The sequence below is a fragment of the Lipotes vexillifer genome, unplaced genomic scaffold, assembly GCF_000442215.2.
Source record: "Lipotes vexillifer unplaced genomic scaffold, Lipotes_vexillifer_v1.1 scaffold230, whole genome shotgun sequence".
Classification (NCBI taxonomy): Eukaryota; Metazoa; Chordata; class Mammalia; order Artiodactyla; family Lipotidae; genus Lipotes; species Lipotes vexillifer.
The window spans coordinates 4,933,714-4,953,516 of NW_006775143.1; the positions used below are offsets into that span (position 1 = coordinate 4,933,714).

A 19,803-nucleotide genomic window follows, 5' to 3' on the forward strand; every position below is an offset into this window, starting at 1 on the left:
GGAACGACGATGCAGCAGGCGGCGGGGGAGGCAGAGCATACCTGCTTGCCGTGCTTTTCCTTCCAGCTGCACTGGCTCCGTCAGCCTGCAAAAGAAACCCAGAACACCTAAATCAGCCAAGAGGAAAACACAGATTCTACCCACTGTACCCTACCAAGCTCCCACTCAAACACCAGCCTTCAGAGGGGGTTAGCTGGCCACAACGCCCTACTCCATTCTTCCAGGCTAGAAAAGTCTGCCCCCAGTGGTAAGAGGGAGTTAGGACAGCCAACCGCCACACCCCAATTTGCTTGGCCCTTTAAATCCAACTGAGCACCCACTGCCAACACAAACCCAGCAACCACAGAGCCCTGGGGACTCAGTGAAAAATAAGTAACCAACTAAATCTGAGGTTGAATTGCACCGTTTTCATTTTCAGCTGGGATTTCCAGTAAAACAGTAGCCGAAGATTTACTCCTACCAACTGGAGGGGGAAAATCCTATTACGTTAAAATAGTCTGTCCCCCAACCCTGCAAGCAGGATGAGGCAAGAGAGCATTGCTTCATAATCTCTTTTATTTGGGGCTGGGTGATGGGAAGATAAGGCTGACCAAATGAAATTTTCAGAAATCATAAAATTTTGGTTCAGATGGAGAGACTGAGGCCCTGGGAGAGGAGGGAGCTGCCTCAAGTCTCATGAGGACTGCGTGACAAATACCCGGGGATCCTGACTCCTAGGCCAGCGCTGGGGAGACCTCGATGAGGAGGCCAAGGACATGGGAAAAACGCCTGGGTTCTCCACCACCCCTGGCTGGAGATGCATTCCCCAGCTCTGTCAAAACATTAATAATAATGGTAATCACAGTTAGAATAATGCAGGTTCAAGACTCTAGCGTACATGTGTTTCCAAATTCAGAACCTTTCCAATTTTAGAAAGGCAATGTGGCGCACGTGTTCTCTATTTTGAAATAACCCTGGCAGGGTCTGGGGAGCCCCTGGTACTCAAGCACGTTGATATTTCTATAGTAAAATTTATGCAGTCAGCCCTAAATGGGCTAAACGAAACCGGGCACTAGTCTCTTCTCCCTTCAGGTCAAGTTCTGCCGCCTAACCAGTTACAAAACATCTTTTTGTTTTCAAGCTTTTCGAATTTCAGGATTGCAGATGAAGGATTGAGGACCTACAATAAAAACAGCAGCAGCTACCTTTGGATGAATGCTTTCGAGACGCTGCAAGCTGGCAAAACCAGATGGCGGACTTCAATTTAAACAGTCAATATATCAAAATAAAGGCATTTCACCCTCAAGAAAGCCAGATTTCAGCTTCTGAAAGCAACACGTAGTCCCACACGACTGGTCAGCTAAAGCTGACATACCTGGTTCACCACAGTCCCCACGACCCACTCTTGCCTACTTCCTACCCCACGGCCTGGCCCCTGCGGGTACCCCAGACTCGCTCCCTGAGCTAACTTCCCACCCGGCGCTAGTGTGTGGGCATTCAACACCTCTCACCGAATCCTCTTGATGGGCTCCCCAACACACATACACAATGTCCCCATTTAAGAATTTCAGGCATTTTTCCAACATCCCACGGCTATAAGCCCAGGTCTGGGTCAACTCCAATGCCCACCTTCCTCAGCTCTGGAATATTCTATCTCCCTCCAACACTCAGGAGGGACAATCGGGAAATGGGGTGAACACACACAGCCTCCACTGCCCACAAGAGGGAAATGGGAAGGTGAAGGACAAACAGGGAGGTAGAAACGTGAGGCCTGGGAGGGAGCAGTTAATGGGATGCCAGTGAATTATTTCCATGGAGGAAACAAGAAAGCGGAAAATGGTTTGCAAATCATTTCACTGGGAGCAAAAGAACACGATCAATTACAGCCTCTTTCCAACATCTTGCATTCCTCAAACTTGTATGGAAAGCGAATGGGAGGAAGTTATTCTAATGCTCATATCAGAAGAGGCAGAAGTGGCAGAGGTGGAAATTCTATCCCAGAGAGCTTAAAAAAACTGTAAAATCCCCAATGATCTCCAGCCTTTCAAATTTCAAACTGAACTCCAGGCATGTATTTCTAGAATTTTATACACTCTTTTAATGTTGTTTTAATGCTGTCTTTTTTTTTTTTTCTTTTGTCCTCTTCCTTCACAATTTCACAGAGTTGACCAGTTCAAGCGTACTGAACATGGGACTGGGTAGCGGAAGAGTCTCTCTTTTAGGCACACCCGACCATCTCCAGCCATTTTCCCTTTCACTGTGTTTATGATATTTGAGCTTCTTATCACTGGTAGCTACATGCATTTTTGTTTTCCACCCATTTTTATAAAACAAAGACAAAATGCCGAAAATTTTCAAAGAGCTGTCCAAACAAATCCTTTTGTAGAAGCCTAGATGGTACAACTGGGGAGATGAGATGGCTGGAGGGAAGAGTTCATCCCTGCAGCGTGGGAAATGTCCGTTTATTGGCAGAGATGAGAAGCAGATATGGGAAGAGGGGTAGAGATGGACAATGGGCACAAGTGAGAGATGCCCAAGAGAGCACGTGTCAGTATCACAGCACCTGTCAATCTCAGCCTTCAGGCCTGGCTGAGTCCAGACCCACCATAAAAACAGGGGACAGCTTCTCAGGCCCCCCCCCCCCAGCCACAGTGCTGGGGGCCCCCATTTTCACTGTAGAGATCCCTAAGGTGCCAGGCCGCCTTTGTCTGGGTCCTCAGAAATATCTCAAAGCAAGTCCTACTGTTTGAATTAAGTTGACTTTGTCATTTTCCTAGGCCCAAATGGTCTACTACCTGCAATTTCATGCAATTCATCCCAAACCACAAACTCACCTTTACCCAGTGTAATCTGATCTGATTCTCAATTTAAACCAAAGTTCAAGAGCACAGGGCTTAGAGTCAGACAAGTCTGAGTTCAAGTGCTGGGTCTGCCATTTTCGAGCTATATAATCCTTGGAAGTTCATCTGCACTCTCTAGGCCTCAGTTTCTTCAACTGCAAAATGGCAATATGCCAATTGGGCCCAAGAAACTGAGGCACAGAAAAACAGAGTGACATGTACAAGATTACACAGCAGACGAGCAAGAGGCAGAGCCAGGCCTGGACTGAGCCAGGAGTCTTCCCAGCCTGTCTCCGGGGCTGATCTGAATCCTGGGCTGCAAGTCAGAAGGTCATGAGCATCTACCAGACCCCACAGCCCCGAGGCCTTCTCCAAAGGGCTGGTCAGAATGAAACTGAATGCAGCTATGTAGGTAAACTACTAAGCACAGGCCAGGGATGTGTAGTAACCACTAAAGTAATGGGAACTCTATTGCTGTTGCCACTGGACCATGTGCTCCTAAAGATGCAGCTTCTGCCTGGCTCTGTCTGGGTCTCACTCTGTACCTTGGGCAAGCTCTTTCCTTTCCCTGGACCCGAGGTTCTCATAGGTAAAAACAGGCACGGGAGGCACGAGAGTTCATCTCCCCCTCCTTTTCATCTCTGATACTCTATGTGGATCTGACCCAACCTTAACCAAACCCCTCAAGGGTAAATGAAATATGGTGGAGGGAGTGGACTCATGAGAGGTCCTCTTCCTCACTTTCACATAGCTGGGGGTAAAGGTATCCAAGGCCCCGCTCACCCCGCCCCTGCTCCCCGTAAGGGCACCTGCTTCCTCTCCCAGCCCCATGCATTCCTAACACACCAGCTTCTCAGGACCTGGGCAAGGCTATTTTTAGTTTCATTCGACCCTCCTCTTCCTCCCAAATGAACGTTAAGTTGTTCTTTTCCATAAGGATTTTCTTGGAAAGAAAATATTATTCCAAACCCAGAAATTTTATTTCTAAATTTGTGCAAATGTAAGTTGTAAGACATTAGCTGCATTTCACATTTTGTGCAAATGGCAGAAACAGGCAATTCGTGTGCTACGGGATGGGGGCTGGCCAACGATTTCGATAAAATAAACCCTTTTTTAATTTAAATGCTAATGCACTGAATTAAAATTTAATAACTGAGGAAATTGAAAAGCCGAGCAGGAATATTGGAAATAAATCCAAGCAGAAACAGCTGAAATTAAAAATTCTAGAGAGTGGGAGGATAGCAGCTAAGCTGTCTTATATGATTACATTTTTTTTCAGAATGAAGCAAAAAAAAAAAAAAAAAAAAAAACCTAGAGAAAGGCCGCCAGCAGCAATGAAGACACAACACAGCCAAAAAAAAAAAAAAAAAAAAAAAAAATCCTATCTCTCGCTGGCTCTAGGGCAGTAAATCCACAGTGCTGTGATTTATTGCTCAATTTTCCTGAGGGAAAAAGGCTTTCTTTCATGCTGAAATATTTCATAAATTTCAAGCTAGCATAAATTCTTAATTTAAAAGTTATGGAGGTCACATTTAGTGCACTGGTACGGTTCCAAAATCTTAAAGGAATAGCAGCGACCGAAAAAAAAAAAAAGCAAAAAGGAGGGGTAGAATTTGCTCCTTTTTTTTTTTTTTCCTTTTTTCATTTTGGTTTTAATTTGTGAGTTGAAATTTCATTATTAAAGATTCTTCCTGGATGGATGGAACCCAAGCAAGCACATGGGGAACTGGTGTGTGCTTGGAAATCTGCTGCAAAAGATGAAGAGATAAAGACTTAATTCAATTATAAAAAGGCTTTTTTTTTTTTTAAAGCCACTTGAGGAATTTCTGGTAAAAATTTCCTTCCTTCATTGCCCGGGAAGGGGTGAGAGTGGGGGAGGGTGGCCAATGTAATTGCTTCTCTTAGATCGCCAATCTTTTGTGCACACTGATATATTCATTTGTTATACAGCTGTTCAGCGGCGGAAAGAATGCTGGGACGCCCATAATTCTAAGCAAATCAATCAAAAATTAATGATTTGTCATGCTTGCACAATGGAGGAAAACAGCTCCTTGGGTCCTGGCTGCCTGATCTCGAAGAATGAAATGCCTTTCTGCGATAAGAGAGCGGAGCCAGAGGCTCAGGGAGGCCGAGGGGCCACTGCAAATGTGAGGGCTCATGGACCCGGAGCTCTGAAGAGGGTGGAGTGGGCATCTCCAAGATGGTGCATCAGCCAGTCAAGCCAAGGATGGACTTGAGGCAGCACATTTCCGTGGTGGTATAATTAGGATCTTGCCTTTTCCCTCCCCCACTGCAACACAAAAATTGCTTCCTCTCTGGAGACTTCAACGATTCCCCCTCCCCCCAGCAGATCTGATTAGTCCCTGTTCATTGTTCTCCCAACACTGCTAACTCACCACCACCAGTGCCTTTCACCAGCTCTATGGGATGGGGACCACAGTTCCTGGAAGGCCTGTGCCTCCCAGACTGTGCTCCTCCTGGATAAAGACCGCATCCTACATGTGGCGATGTCTCCAGCACCCGGCTCAGGGTCTGGCACAAATATTCAGCAAATAAGGTTGAATCCGTTAATTATTATTTCTCAGGAAATACTGATACCGAGAGGTTGCTGAGATGAACGATAAACTGCATTGGCAATTATACTTGGATAAAATGTAACAACTGATCTTAAATAATCAATCACTCCTTTCTTCATTCAACAGATATTTCTTGAAAGCCTACTATGTGTTAAACACTATGCTTGGCTTTGGGTGGACAGCCTCAAATCCACTAGTGGACAATTCCAAATCCCCAGTGTTCACTGCTTCTCGGCTTCCTTCCACCCCTGGAAGGGAAGAGTGAACGTGAACCAGGAGAGGAGGGACGCTCTCTGCGTGCTGAGACGTCTTTGAAATCTCATTTTCTTTCTTACTAATTAACGCGAATGTTATATCCACAAGTACCAAATGCATATTAGTCCAAAATATGTCTGTGTACTGCATATATATGTATGTATGTCAGTTTGAACACAAAAATTCTGTTTTAAATTTCCAACTGGTATAACTGACCCTGCAGGAAGACGCTCAGCGTCAGTGGTGAGTGAAACCAAGTGCACCGAACCTTCGAGAAGCACCTACCAGAGCCCCAGGACCTGCCCAGAAGATGACTCTATGTCCCCTACTATTTACTGAGAGGAGGACAAGTGGGTCTGAAACAACTCAAACCTCATTTATATATCTCTTTCCTTTCCAACAGCCAGTGGATCCCCCAAATTTAACTTGAACTTTCTGTCCCATTGAGATACATGACTCAAGTCAGAAGAAAGTCATTCGCTCATCTGACAAGTATTTACTGAGCTCCTTCTATGCACCGGACACTGTTCTAGGCAGTTGGGATATATCCCTGCCTTCATTGTGATTATATGCAGAGGGGGCAGATGGTAGTATTAGGAGTAATAAATTAGTAAGATACATAGTATGCTAGAAAGTAATCAGTTCTATGGGGGGAAAAATAGAGAAGGGCAGGGGATAATCAGAATGCTAGGCCAAGGGAGGAGCCATGGGCTGCAATTTTAAATAAGGTAATCAGAGTAGGTGTCACTGGGTAAACAATGGAAGGTGAGGGGGTTGGCCATGTGGCGACTAGGGAAAAAGGAATGGCCAGTGGGAAGACCCAAGGGCAGGAGTGTACCTGGTGTGCTCAACGCACGAAGAGGATGCCAGTGTGTCTGCGGAAGAGTGAGGCAAGGATGAGAAGAGGTCGGGGGCAGAGCCTCACAGCCACTGAAGGGCTTTGGCTTTTACTCTGGGGAGCCACTGGAAGGTTTGGGCAGAGTCAAATGTAATCTGACTTCTATTTTAGAAAGATCATTCTGGATGCTGTGTTGAGAACAGACCGTAGGCAAGGATGGGAAAAAGATCCATCTTTTTCCAGCCCAGGAAAAAGATGAAGGTGGCTGGGACCAGGGTCGTGACAGTGAGGGAACTGAGGAAAAACACTGCGTTCTGAATATACTGGAAGGTAGAACCAATGGGACTTGCTGACGAACTGGAGGTGGGGTATGAAAAAAAGAATCAGGGAAGATTCCAAAAATCTTGGACCGAGAAAAATGGATTGCATCTCTCTGGTGCATGAGAATATTAATCATCAGCACAGCACTTTATAGATTGTTACCCTGCACTGAATCCTCCAATAACCCCGTAAAGAAGACACTGCAGTTTATCCCCTTTGACCAAGAATTAACCAAGCACCCAAGGGGCCAAGTGACGTACCCGAGGTCACACAGCTGGCCAATGGCATGGCCAGGGCTCACACATGTCTTCTGACCCCAAGTCCATGGCCATTTCCTCTACATACTTGGCCCTTCATCTCTAGAACAAACGAATCAAACCTGCCCCCAAACGATGTAGATAAACTGTTTTCCTATCCAACCACCGGGCCCCACCTCAAGCACAGGTAGTCCCCACTTTTACACACCAGGTGTTCATGAAAAACATCCACGAAGGGTGACTGTACCAACACTGAACAATAGCTTTGCAAGTTAAAAGAGGATTCCATTCCCAGGGAACTAAATCTGTTATAAATTCCCTAATTAGACCTTGCTTCTTAGATCGCATTCAGTGATATGGTCCTAGCTTGTGGTACTTGGTTCTAATTTTGTATGTATTTTCCCAACTGAACATGGTTACTCAAAGCCACTGACTGAGTGGTTCCAAGCTTGAGGGGTGGAGTGGAGGCTACGAGAGAAGACTCTGGGTTAAAAGAACTGGAACCCAGGTGGCTGATACCATTTTTCGGTAGGTATTTATAGAGTTCAGACTAGATGTGTGATTCTGAGCAAGGCCCTGGGGGACTGATACTAAGATGAATCAGACATGGTTCCTTATTCATTCACCCAGATACTACCCATTAAGTGCCTACTACGTACTGGGCACCAGGGAAGTTACTGGGGACACAGCAGCAACAAGAACAGTGGGGGAGACAGGCCGTGATTATTTATTTCATGCTACCCATTTATAATTACCAACTGAGAGACCTGCTCTGAAGAGAAAGTCCTGGGTTCCACGAGCATCTTTAACAACAGGATCCATTGAGACTATAGGATCAGGAAGGGCTTTCTTGAGGGAGGATGCTGGAACAGGGCACACAGAGCTCCCATTCAACAGTGGGAACGCAAAATCTAATGTAAACAGAGCTAACACAAGCTGGGTGCCAGTGAGCAAGCAGAAGGGTGCCATCTTGCCAAGCTGGGAAGCCTGGGTCCCTGAACCGTGCAGGGCTGGAGACTTCTCTGAGGGTCTCCACCTCTGGAGGAAGGGACCAGCCCACTGACATGGCCAGGCTCACACAGGGAGCTCCTGACCAGACACCAAGCCAGAGCCCAGAGGCTGAGGGAGGCGCCTCATTGACTGGCCATGTTTCCAACTGTAAGGGAAACCCGAGGGAAATGACCAATGTCTTTACTCCTCTAGGTTACGGTGCCCTTCTGCCCCTCCCCAAGCCCTTGCTATCTGAGGACAGGTATCAAGAAATAAATCAGGCTTCCTAGGAATGGAACGAGCACATGCCTTTTCTGTTTCATACGAGTTTCCAGGTATAGGCAGCGTCTTCTCCTCTCTGGTGGGCAGCCATGCGGACTGGAGCAGGACCCTATCACTGACATCATCACCATCACCATCATCGTCACCATTATCATCACCATCATCACCATCGTCGTCTTTGTTGTCGCCATCAACAGCTGGTCATTACTGAGCACCTGTAAACCAGGCTGAGGAGTTTCGGCTTTACTCCAAGGCTCACAGGCTGCCCAGAAGGCATGTGTACCTCTGGAAGCAACTGCTGGCTGCGGTATAGAGGCAGGGAGCCCAACACGGAGGCCACTGTCATCTTCCAGGGAAGAGATGATGCCTTTGGGAACCGCAGTGGAGGAGAGAAAGCCCCAGGACCTAGAGCTATTGGGAGTGACAAAGATCTCCTGCGATAGCATTTGGAAGGCACCCAGGGTGGAGCTGGCATGCAGTAGTTGCTCAGTAAGTGACAGATTTAAAAGTAAATGCACCACTGCAGCTGCTGAGGAACGCTGTCAGCCTTGGATTGTGTGCAGAGGGCCAGGAGTAAAAGGTGAACCCACTTCCACCCCTGAGGCCTGACTCATGGGCCTTAGAAGAAGTGGTGGGATCCTGGCTCAGAGCGGAGGGGCAGGTGCCTCCCCTGGGCTGCCATGTGGGACTCATCACCCGGACTACAAGGCTCGTTCTCATCCCAGGGCGCTGGATGGTACCACAACGGGAGCCCATAGTTCCTCCCCAGGACCAGCAGTCAAAAAGCCCTCAGGCTCCAAGACTGAGGAAGAGAGATGTGAAGGACCTCAGCAGCAGGGGTGGCAGTCACTGGGAATCAGGCGGGAGCACAAACTCTGCCACTTGCTAGCTGGACCTTGGGCAAGTAAATTGACCTCTCAGTGCTTTACTTCCTTCCTCTGTAAAATGGGAGTGATGGGAGTGGCCACCTCACAAGCTGCTGTGAGGATGAAGTGAGCTCATCAGTCTCACACTTAGAGCGGGGCCTTTACATCCACATAGTGTCAGCTTGTATTATTAGTCGGGCATAAAGGGCCCCGAAGGGGGATAACACCAGCGATCCCAAGAGGCCAGTATCTACTGAGCACCTCCTGTATGCCAGCCCGGGGCGCAGGCATCGTGTGCACCGTCTCATTTAATCTCCTCAACCACCCTAAGCAGTAGGGACCGTTCCCAGCCCCACTGTCCAGGCGAGGACCCAGAGCTTGCAGGGTGTTGGAACAGCCGGGAAGAGGCTCAGCCGGGCTTCCAACGCAGACACTCCGATTCCAAGTTCACGTTCTCAAACCCAGTGCCATGCTGCTCCAAGGCCCAGAGGCGTGACCTTGGCGAGTGACTTTCCCCATCTTTAGAAGAGGACACCCTCCTCTGGGTGCATAAATGCTGCTCTGTTTGTTTTCTTTTGAAAAAAGAAATGCATCTCAGTTCTTAACCATCACACAGTTAATCTCTCAATTTACAAAAGAGCAAGTCACGTGACTGGATTCCACAAAAATTCTCTCTCCAGGTTTATGATTTTACAGAAAACTCCAGGGAAAACCGCCTGGAGCGAGTTAAAACCAGATCAGCCATAAACCATGTCCTGGGTACAGCCTCACCAAGCCAAGACTCAGATTACTCATTAAATACATGATAAATATTCATTTCAGATCGGCAGGAAGTTGGGGGTGGGGGGGGCGTAAAAAAAGAAAAACTTTTTTGCTTCGTGGGAAAAAAAAACATATTATGAATAAAGAGGGTTGCAAGCTTCAAACTAGTGAACTCCAGGATTGGGGAACTGGGGGACAGAGTTTTTTAAAAGTCAACCCCTTAGGTATTTTAAAACAAGGCAGCAAGTAAGGGCAACTCCAAACCTCTTCAAGGGGACCAGGTAAAGGGCTTAGTGAGGCGGGCGTGCCCAGACAGTCCTCAGGGAGGAGCAGCGGTCCCCCATGCCAGGAGACCCCCTCTGACTGCTGGCAGAGGCAATGTCTGGCCCTCCATTTGCCCACCCGTCCAATGAGGCTGCTGGACTGGCAGTGTCTCAGAAACCTTCCAACTCTGACATCTGGAGTCCAGCAGACCTGACTCCAAATTCTGCCTGGGACACTTACTAGCTCTGTGACCCGCCTCAAGTCACATCACCTCTCGCAGTCTCAGTTTTCTCCTATGTAAAATAGACAGAAAAAGCCCCACGAAACACAGCTGTTGGTTAGAATAAAAACATATAAAGTCTGTTAACATTCTCAGCTAGTGCTAAAAGTACTATATGAGCACAGATCTGGATGATGTCATTATGATTCCATTGGTGGTGGTGAGTAAAATTAATACAGTAAAAAAAACAAGAACATGTTCTGATGACTCCAACAGGATTTAGTAGGCTCAGTAGTTCCCAGTAGAGAATCTGGATCCGGATGGCCTAGGTTCAAATCCTGACTCCACCACTTACAAGCCATGTGACGCTGGGTAAAACACTTAACCCTCTGAGACTCAGTTTCCTCATCTGTCAAATAGGAGAAATAACAGTAGTCACCTTACAAGGTTACTTAGGACTAAATCAGTTAATATATTAAAGCTCTCAAAACAATGCCTGGCATATAGTGCTCTACAAGTATTAACTATAGAAATAATTATCATTTATTAAAATGATTTATCATTTATTAAACTTTAGCTATATAATTATCATTTACTAAAATTCGGGCAAGTCCCTTTCTTCCTCCGAGCCTCAGTTTCCTGAGTTATAAACGGAGAGTTCTGATCAGATGAGCTCTGAAGACCCTCCTAGCTCTGAAACTTGCTGGCCCTGCTGTTTGTTTCTCCCCACGCTGTCCCACTGCCTAGACTGCATTCCCCTCTGACCGGCTGGACCCCAGGCCCTGCTCCAAGAAGCCTTCCCTGACCACAGGGACAACCTCCTACAGCACCAAGGGTGTGCCTGGGCAAACCTGGGAACATCATCACTCTCTGCAGTCTTGCTCCCAACTAAACTGCAAGTTCCATGAGGGTGGCTAGTTTTTTAGAGCTCCTCTGTGGCTCCACAGCACCCAGGGCTGTGCTGCATACGGATGGAGTGTAATAAAGGTCAGTCAGTTGATTTAAAGAAGAAAGGAATTGTACTGCCAATACTTAGAGAACCATTATGTGAATGGGGTCTAGGGAATCATCTAGTCCAAGAACGGCAAACAGGCTTTATTTTCAGTGCCAATTCTAATCAATTAGACATGGCCGCCTGGGGCAATGTGTTGAGAAAGATTCTGGGGCCGTATCAGAGCTCAGCTAGTTAAGAGTGTTGTGATTGATTACTGATGTCTGCAGTGAGCGAGGTAAAGCTGGGGACAGTAGCATGCTTGCCCCCACTAATCTAGTCCAACACTCCTCTTTTACAGATAGAGAAACAGAGGTCTCCTGATCCCCAAAGCACCCATTTTCCAGTCACCACATTCTCATTTGCAAAAACATTTCCTACATGAAGAAGGAGCCATGGCCTTTTAAAATTTGGAGTAAAAAGAGACACCAAAGAAGAGAGAAGGCCAGATGGACTTCCCTGGTGGCACAGTGGTTAAGAATCTGCCTGCCCATGCAGAGGACACGGGTTCGAGCCCTGGGCCAGGAAGATCCCACATGTCACAGAGCAACTAAGCCCGTGCACCACAACTACTGAGCCTGTGCTTGAGAGCCCACGTGCCACAACTACTGAGCCCACGAGCCACAACTACTGAAGCCTGCGCACCTAGAGCTCGTGCTCCACAACAAGAGAAGCCACCGCAATGAGAAGCCCGCACACTGCAATGAAGAGTAGCCCCCGCTCACCACAACTAGAGAAAGCCTGCGCGCAGCAACGAAGACCCAATGCAGCCATAAATAAATAAATAAATTTATATATAAAAAAGAAGAAGACCAGAGACAGAAGAAATACACACAAAAAAAACTATGTGCAAAACACAAGGCTTACTTTGGTTGTGAAAAGAAATAATTACAGAAGGGCAAAGTAGATGCTCTAAGAAAGATTTTTTCTTTTTAAAGAAAGGAAAGTCTGGAACACATGCTCAAAGTAGAAATCTTACAAATTCCTATTGCAAAATAACTCCTGGTCAGCCAACCACGATCTCTATAAATATATCGCAAGATCAACAGCCCAGGCAAATAGGGGGAGGGGGAGAATGACTGCATGAATTTTTTTAAAAATCAAAATAGTTCTTCTCACAGTTGGAAAGGGAGGAGGCACCCATCATCCTACAAAATGAGAGGCCCACGAAGAAAAGAAAGATTGTAATTCTACACATCCCAATGGCCACCTGCGGAGAAATCTAGACAGCCAGACTATTTTGAAATTATTCTACAATTCTGTTTTCTTTGCAGGGGGAAAAAAAAATCTGGTACCCTGAATTCATTAGGGCAGCCATTATCTTACCATGGCTTCCATGGGATTATTCAGGGTGGGAACAGCCAAAGGCTCTATGGGGCCTGATTTGGGTGGTACATCCTTCAGGGTCTGAGCCAGAAAAAGACAAGCCACTCTAGGTCTTTAAAGTAGAGGCAATTTAATACAGGGATTCGAGTAGAGAAGACATACAGGGGGCAGAAAGGCAACCGTGGATTAGCACACGAGGAGCTTTGCTACCACCTCTAGGCCTGGAGAGAGAAAGGTGGTACCAGAGTTGGGGCAGTTCGCAGGAGCTGCCCAATGGGAGTGGTTCAGAGAGGGAGGGGCTGGAGCTACACAGGAAAACACCATAAGAGGCAGAGAATGAGTGGGGAGAAATACCCTGGGCTTTTCCCTTCTTCCCACCTTCCAATGTCCCTGCTGTGCATCCTTCTGGCTAAACTGTCTGAAGGCCAGAGGGCAAGCACACCTGGGAAATGTAGTTCCTTGCAATTCAGAGCACACAGGGGAAAGAAAGGGATGGAGTTGAGGTCAAACCGATAGCTGACCAATTCAGGTCGGAAAACTCCCGGAGGACTGAAACCACTTGATGGCAGCGTCCTGCACAGCTCACCACAGGGCCCACCTGGGTCCCACTGCCGTGTTTAGACTGTAACTTCCTCACAGGCAAGGACTGCCTTCCCTTGACCTGCATCGTCTTCTGCAATATCCAGTAGCCACAGCTCAGGGCTGAAAGGACCCTGAATATCTGATAAATGGAAGCCTGGCCCTCCAGTCCCAGTGCCCCAACATGTGGGATGCTTGAATGGCTTTCCACCATATTTTTGCTTCCGGCCTTTGCTGAGAATCTACTATTGACAGAAAACTCATAATGTGGAAAGCTAGTTGTCCCCAGTGTTACTCAGAAGACCCAAACACCCAGTGCACACTCTAGAATCATCTCCTGACCAGATCTAGAACACTCAAGGGGACATTCAAGGGGATCAAGAGTGGAGGCTCTGAGGTACCAAGTCTGATGCCAGCTGGGCGGGCTGCAAGGGAAACACTCCGAGCGCCCCAGGACTGTGTCCACCTCCAAGGCCACTCCAGATCCACGTGAAACTTCACGCTGGTGGGTTTTGAACTGTATCATAAGAGACAGAAGCGTTCCTGTCTCACAGGGCACAGACTCAACCCCGTGTCCCTCTGTGTCCTGGCTGTTGCTGAAGGCTTAGTTTCACACTACATTCTGCAAAGAAAGGAAGGGCCCTTCCCTTTCACTGAAGGCTCCATTTCCTCTTTCCCCAAGACACAGGGCCGATCTCTCTCCCCTGTTTTCTTAAAGCACTTATTGCCCAAGCCATTCAAATAGTATCGATCAACTAGCCGGTACACTCAGTCATCCTTTTATGACCTGTCTTCCCAACTGGACCATACATCTTCCCCGGGCAGGGGCCATGATGCCTTTGAATTCCCCAGAGCCTACCACACAGCCCAACAGGCAGAAAGCGTCTACACAGTATTCTTAAACGAGAAAATGACCCAGGTTCCCCAAATGCCGAGTGTGGGATGGGGCAGGAATACCACTTTCTATTGATGCCTCATATTTATTTACTGATTGAAGGGATTTTTACATCCATTACTTCATTTAATTATTTACAAGGTAGGAGCCATGATTTCCACTTTGGAAAGGAGGGAGTGGAGGTTAAGGGACTTTGCCCAAAGTTACTAGTTACTGGCAGGGCCGAGATTCAAACCCAAGCCTTCTTCTAGGACAAATACCAAACTCCTTCCATCTTCTGGCTGCAGTCTTCCTTTGCAAGATCCCCTGTCTTGCTTCTCTTTCGTAAAATGAACTGATTTAATGAAATCATTAAGTGACAGAAGTTAATAAACGTAAGGCACTTAGAACAGTGCCTGGCACAGACTAAGTGCTATGTAAGTAACAGCTACCACTGTCTTCACCGTTACCATCATTATTATTTCTCCATCTCCATTAAACTCATTTAAAAAGGTCAACCCACCACAACATCTAGAGTCAGCAAACTTGACAGCCAAAGCAGTAGAAAACAGAAAACGCCTACATTTAATTAAAACTGGAAAACTATAGACGCTCAAATGACTTAATAGTGCAGAGGAGGCATTCGAAGACATTGTATGATTCTCAGAAGTCTACCCAAAGCAGCCTACCTGGTACCCTGTACCAGGCAACCAGCAACACTTTATTCAAAAGTAAGCTCCAATCTTCTTTCCTGACTGACTTCACTGGGCAACACATCCATGCACAGTCTTTAGAGCCAGAAGGCCTGTTTTACAGGGGGAAAATAAAGGCCCAGAGTGGAAGTAAAATGTGTGAGGTCACATGTACTTTAATGCAATCTGCAAGTCTCTAAAGTTAAAGTGTTAGCTTTATCAGGCCTAGTCCTTTGCTAAGCCCAACGTGGGACTCTGCAATCATGGGCACTGAATGTATGTTTTAGGCCAGGCATGTAAAAATCAATATTTCAGCCACCAGTTCATGGCTTGGCCCAAAGTCTTTGGGCAAATAAAACAGGTCATCAGCTACCGACCCCAGCTAAGATAGAGGATGAGAAGGCGGCATTCTGCCATATCAACCCTCCCAAATGGGATTCTTCTGAAGAATCTCCAAAGCAGTGGTGTGCCCTCAGCTGTCACATCCACTTCTGCCTTTCTCTAAGTTTAACTTGGCACACTGTCACAACCAACTTACCAACTCTCATATCCTTTGACCATGTTGGGGAACAAATTCTATCAATATTGTACAAAAGAAGGAAAACGATTCATGTACAAAGATGTCCACTGCATTGTTTATAATAAAAACTAGGGAACGACCTATATGTACAACAATGTAAGTAAATATCTCCTTACAAAGCCATCAGAATGGATGCTTATGAATGGTGGAGAGCTACATGAAAAACACTTACGTACTAAAGTGAAATGACAAGAACAGAATCAAAACTACATATATAACTACAGAAACACTGCTTGCACATATATAGTATACTGAAAAGGGCTTCCCTGGTGGCGCAGTGGTTGAGAGTCCGCCTGCCGATGCAGGGGACACGGGTTCATGCCCCGGTCCGGGAGGATCCCACATGCTGCAGAGCAGCTGGGCCCGTGGGCCATGGTCGCTGGGCCTGCGCGTCTGGAGCCTGTGCTCCGCAGCGGGAGAGGCCACAACAGTGAGAGGCCTGCGTACCGCAAGAAACAAAAACAAAAACAAAACAAACAAAAAATATATATATACCAAAAAGCGCCAGACCTGGATGGCTCAAAAATACATGATTTTTTCCCCCTCCTTTCTGATTAGCTTTCTATCATTACTGCTTTTGAGGAAAAACTCATTATACTTTAAAAGACCCATGCTGCACATCTATAAAGGCAGGTAATCTAGACAAGGAGATTTCCTGGGACTCTACCCTTCTCCAGATTGAAGACCTGTGACTCTACAAAGACCTGCATCTACACTCTGTCCTCTGAGGATGTAGCCACTTAAGCAAACATGGTGGTTGAGCCCAGGTACACACCAATCCACTGGGAAGCACTCAGCGCATTCAAGTTCCACCTCGGAGCAAAACAAGATGACCTGGAGAGTACCTTTAAGCACTAAGCTTTTCTCTAAGAGGCTCTTGGGAGAGGTAATGTTTAAGCCTATTGCCTTTTTAATACAGTAGACCCTGAGAGTGAGGTTTTTATATTGTATGTAATTGCAGCCACAAAAACTATACGACTGCTAGTGTGTATTGAGATACTATGCTGTGCCAGTGACTCTAAAAGGCTCATTAAATATGTGAGAAATCATCCAACATCCTCATTAACTAGGGATTATTCATCCACTTTAGAACTGGGGAAACTGAGGTCCTGAGAGGCAAAGTGACTCGCTGTTGTAGGGAACTGGATCCAAGTGAGAATATTCACAGATGAGTAGTCCAGCCGCACGGCACAGTCTGGAATATGAATAGAAGGTGGGCTTCTTTTATAAACCAACTCATTTTGTCCTCACCACTTAAGTGTACAGTGAAGAATATTGCTGCCACTTTCCTGGGCCTTTCCAGAGTTCCTAACGCTACTGTGATTTTATAGATAAAGAAAGTGAGGCTCAGAAAGGTAAAGTTACTTGCCCCAAATCACACAGCTAGTAAGCAAATTTGTACCCAAGCTTGTCTGGTCCCAAAGCCCATACACTCAACCATCGTGCCATACCTAACTCCCCCAGCAAAAATATGAAATAAGAGCCCTGTAAGGAGTCAGACTGCACCACAACATAAGGAAATAATGTTTAGAGCCGCTTAGCTATCCCAGAAGTGGTGCGCTCCCTGGGGGAGGTGTGTCATTAGGGGAAGGACGGCCATCTGGTGAAAAAATAATCAGTATTACAAGCAGAAGGATGGATCAGCTCTGGGGAGAAGAGGGGGAGGGGAATGAAAGGGGTGGTGCTCCTCGCCAGGATACTCCAGTCCTGGATTCCTCTGGAAGATCTCAGCCCTTCCTAACACTCCTTCAGACGAGCTCTAATCATCCAGCTTTTTCGTCCTCCATACTTAAGGGCCACCAAATATTTCATTTCCTTTTCTCCCCTTTTCCTGGCTTCACAAGTGTAGTAAAAAGTTAATGAATCTATAAATTGCTTACTGGCTTAAAAAAATGAAACAAATAGTTAATGGAAATTTTAATGAAAACACCCCATCCGCATAACTGATGGCAAACCCAGGGCCGAAATAACTGGGACTTCATGGCCCAAACCAGGTGTCATGAAAGCTTGAAAACATTTACTGAGAGAAAGCGGGGTTCCAAGCTCATCAGTGTCTGAAAGACGACCACGTCTCCACTCCAGGCTTTGAAGGGGCACCATGCATTACATCTACCCTAAGGGAAACGTCATCAGCACATTCCTTCATCAAACTGGGAGACCCTGTTTCTGAGAAGAGGAAAATGGCACAGAACCAGGAATCTGTTCTGAGGCAAGAGGCCAAGGCTTGGGACTCGACTCCAGAAATGAGGAAAGTCGTGATAACTGAGGAGCCATCATGTGCTGCCGGGGTCCTCCAGAGGAGTCTATCAACGTAAAATTGCCCGATTCCCCCTCCTCTGGAAATGCAAGTTAATGGGAGAGGGATATGCGTATTTTGGAAAAACGTCCCAGGCCACGCTGGTACATCCTCCCTATTCAAAAGTACCACCTTGATGTTTATTCTGTGTCAAGCACAGAGCCAGAACCTTTACAGACTTTATTTCTCATACGCCCCCTACAACGTGGAAAGGTAAATATGACTATCCTGATTTTCATCTGGCAAGGAGAGGGAGGTTCAGAGAAGTTAAAAGTCACACAACACAGCTAGTATATCCCCATCACAGAGTGTAGACACTTGGGCAGTCAGCACTCAAGAAAAATCATCCAGGCTTTCTTCAAAAGCCTCTAACGGGGCTCCAGCCTCCATTCAAGGTCCTCCAATCCAACAGCCTCCACCTGTAGCCCGCAGAGTTTTTAATAAGATAGAAATAGGACCCTGTCGCTCCCGTTTAAACCCTTCACAGGCTCCCCTTCTCCTGCCAAGGCCAACACTACACTCCGTCCCAGCTCCCGCCACCGCAATCCTCAGGCCAAATGCTCCAGCTACACAGGGGTTCCTGCAGCTGCCGCCCTCCTTCCCATGCTAACTGCCCGGCTAATTCTCCTCCCCATCCTTCAAGTCTCATCTTAGACATCACCTCCACCCGGCAACTGCTCAACACCCCCACCCTGCCCTACCCCACCTCCCAGCTCCCTGCAGCCACCCAAGGCAGGGTTGGATCCCCTCTGATGTACACTCTTCCCAATGGCCCCACTGCTCAATTACCTACCTGCCTGCCTCCTTCCCCAGGCCACGGGAGGCCCCCAGGCACAGACCAACGCTTGTTCACCTCTGAGCACAGGGCCTGGCCCAGAGAAGAGACCCGGAAAAATGCTGAGAACGGGCAAGGTGGCAGGTGATGCCTCTCTACAGCATCCTTGTCACGCAGTAGGTTCAAATCCTGAACCAGGTCCAGCTCCGCCCAGCCTTCCCCTGCTTCCCCAAGGGAGAATCACACGGACTAGCAGCCCACAGTTATTGGGGACATTGGAGCGCTGGCAAGAGCAGGAAGAAATGTCATTTCCCCCAAATCTTCGACCTCCTCGCCTGTTCATTCTTTTCTCAGCGGCTCTAAGAGTATAAAAATGGTCGAGATAGAGTCAGAGAAATGAGAGCCAGAGGGAACAGAGAGGGACAGGAAAGCACAGGAGGACAGGAACAGGATGCCACAAGCACGTGCAAAGGAGAGTGGAAACAGGCCGGAGTTTGCCCTAAGGGTGATCTGGGTCAAAGGCAGAGCTACTGGACATCCAGCCCGCCAGCAACCAGGGCTCTCAAAGAAACACACAGGGACAAGAAATACCTGGAAATTGTAACAGCTGCTTTCAGTTTCCAGAGATTTTGAAGCCTCTTTCTCTTTGTTTTTCCCCTAAACCAGTTACAATTAGCGTTGAGGGATATAATTACGTTGTTAGTCTAATTGCCTGTTTGAAGCAGGATCTACGGGGGGTTTAATGGAAGATTTGAGGGGGAGGGCAGATAAAATAAAAAGTCAGGATAATCACAGAAGAGATGTGTAATGTGACTTTCTTCCCAGGTAGAGACAAGGCCTGAACCGTGCCAGAGGCCAGGGAATTGTCTTCTGCGCCAGCTCCCTCGCCCGGCTGGGCGGGGAACGGTGCTACCAGGCGGCGCGACTTCACTGGAAATTGATTTTGGAGACGCTGACCTAATTAATCAGGAAACGATCCTAGAAAGGCCCTCGGATTTGGAGCCTTTGCACTATTATTGGCAGTGACACAGTTACACGTCAGCGGGCAGTATTTTCCCCCAGTGGAAGCCAGCATGGTGGTGGCTGACAGAGCTGGGCTGTGTGAGGCCAGAGACCTGCCTTCGCTACAGCAGGGTGGTCCTGTGCAGGGGGAACACACAGTTCTGTGGCCCTGGGGACAGAAGTCAGAGGGAGGCAGCTCTGAGCTCAGGATGAAGAGGAACGTTCTCCTCCAGGGAAA

At 47.3% G+C, this 19,803-nt stretch overlaps 1 protein-coding gene across 2 annotated transcripts in view; it reads right to left on the reverse strand.

Moving 5' to 3' along the window:
• Window positions 1-19,803, reverse strand: part of ZNF618 (zinc finger protein 618) — a 187,392-nt gene that overhangs the window by 87,797 nt on the left and 79,792 nt on the right. For both annotated transcript variants that reach the window (XM_007449737.1, XM_007449738.1), the window contains exon 2: window positions 42-85. In XM_007449737.1, coding sequence (XP_007449799.1) covers window positions 42-85 — 44 coding nt within the window. The remainder of the gene's footprint in view (window positions 1-41; window positions 86-19,803) is intronic.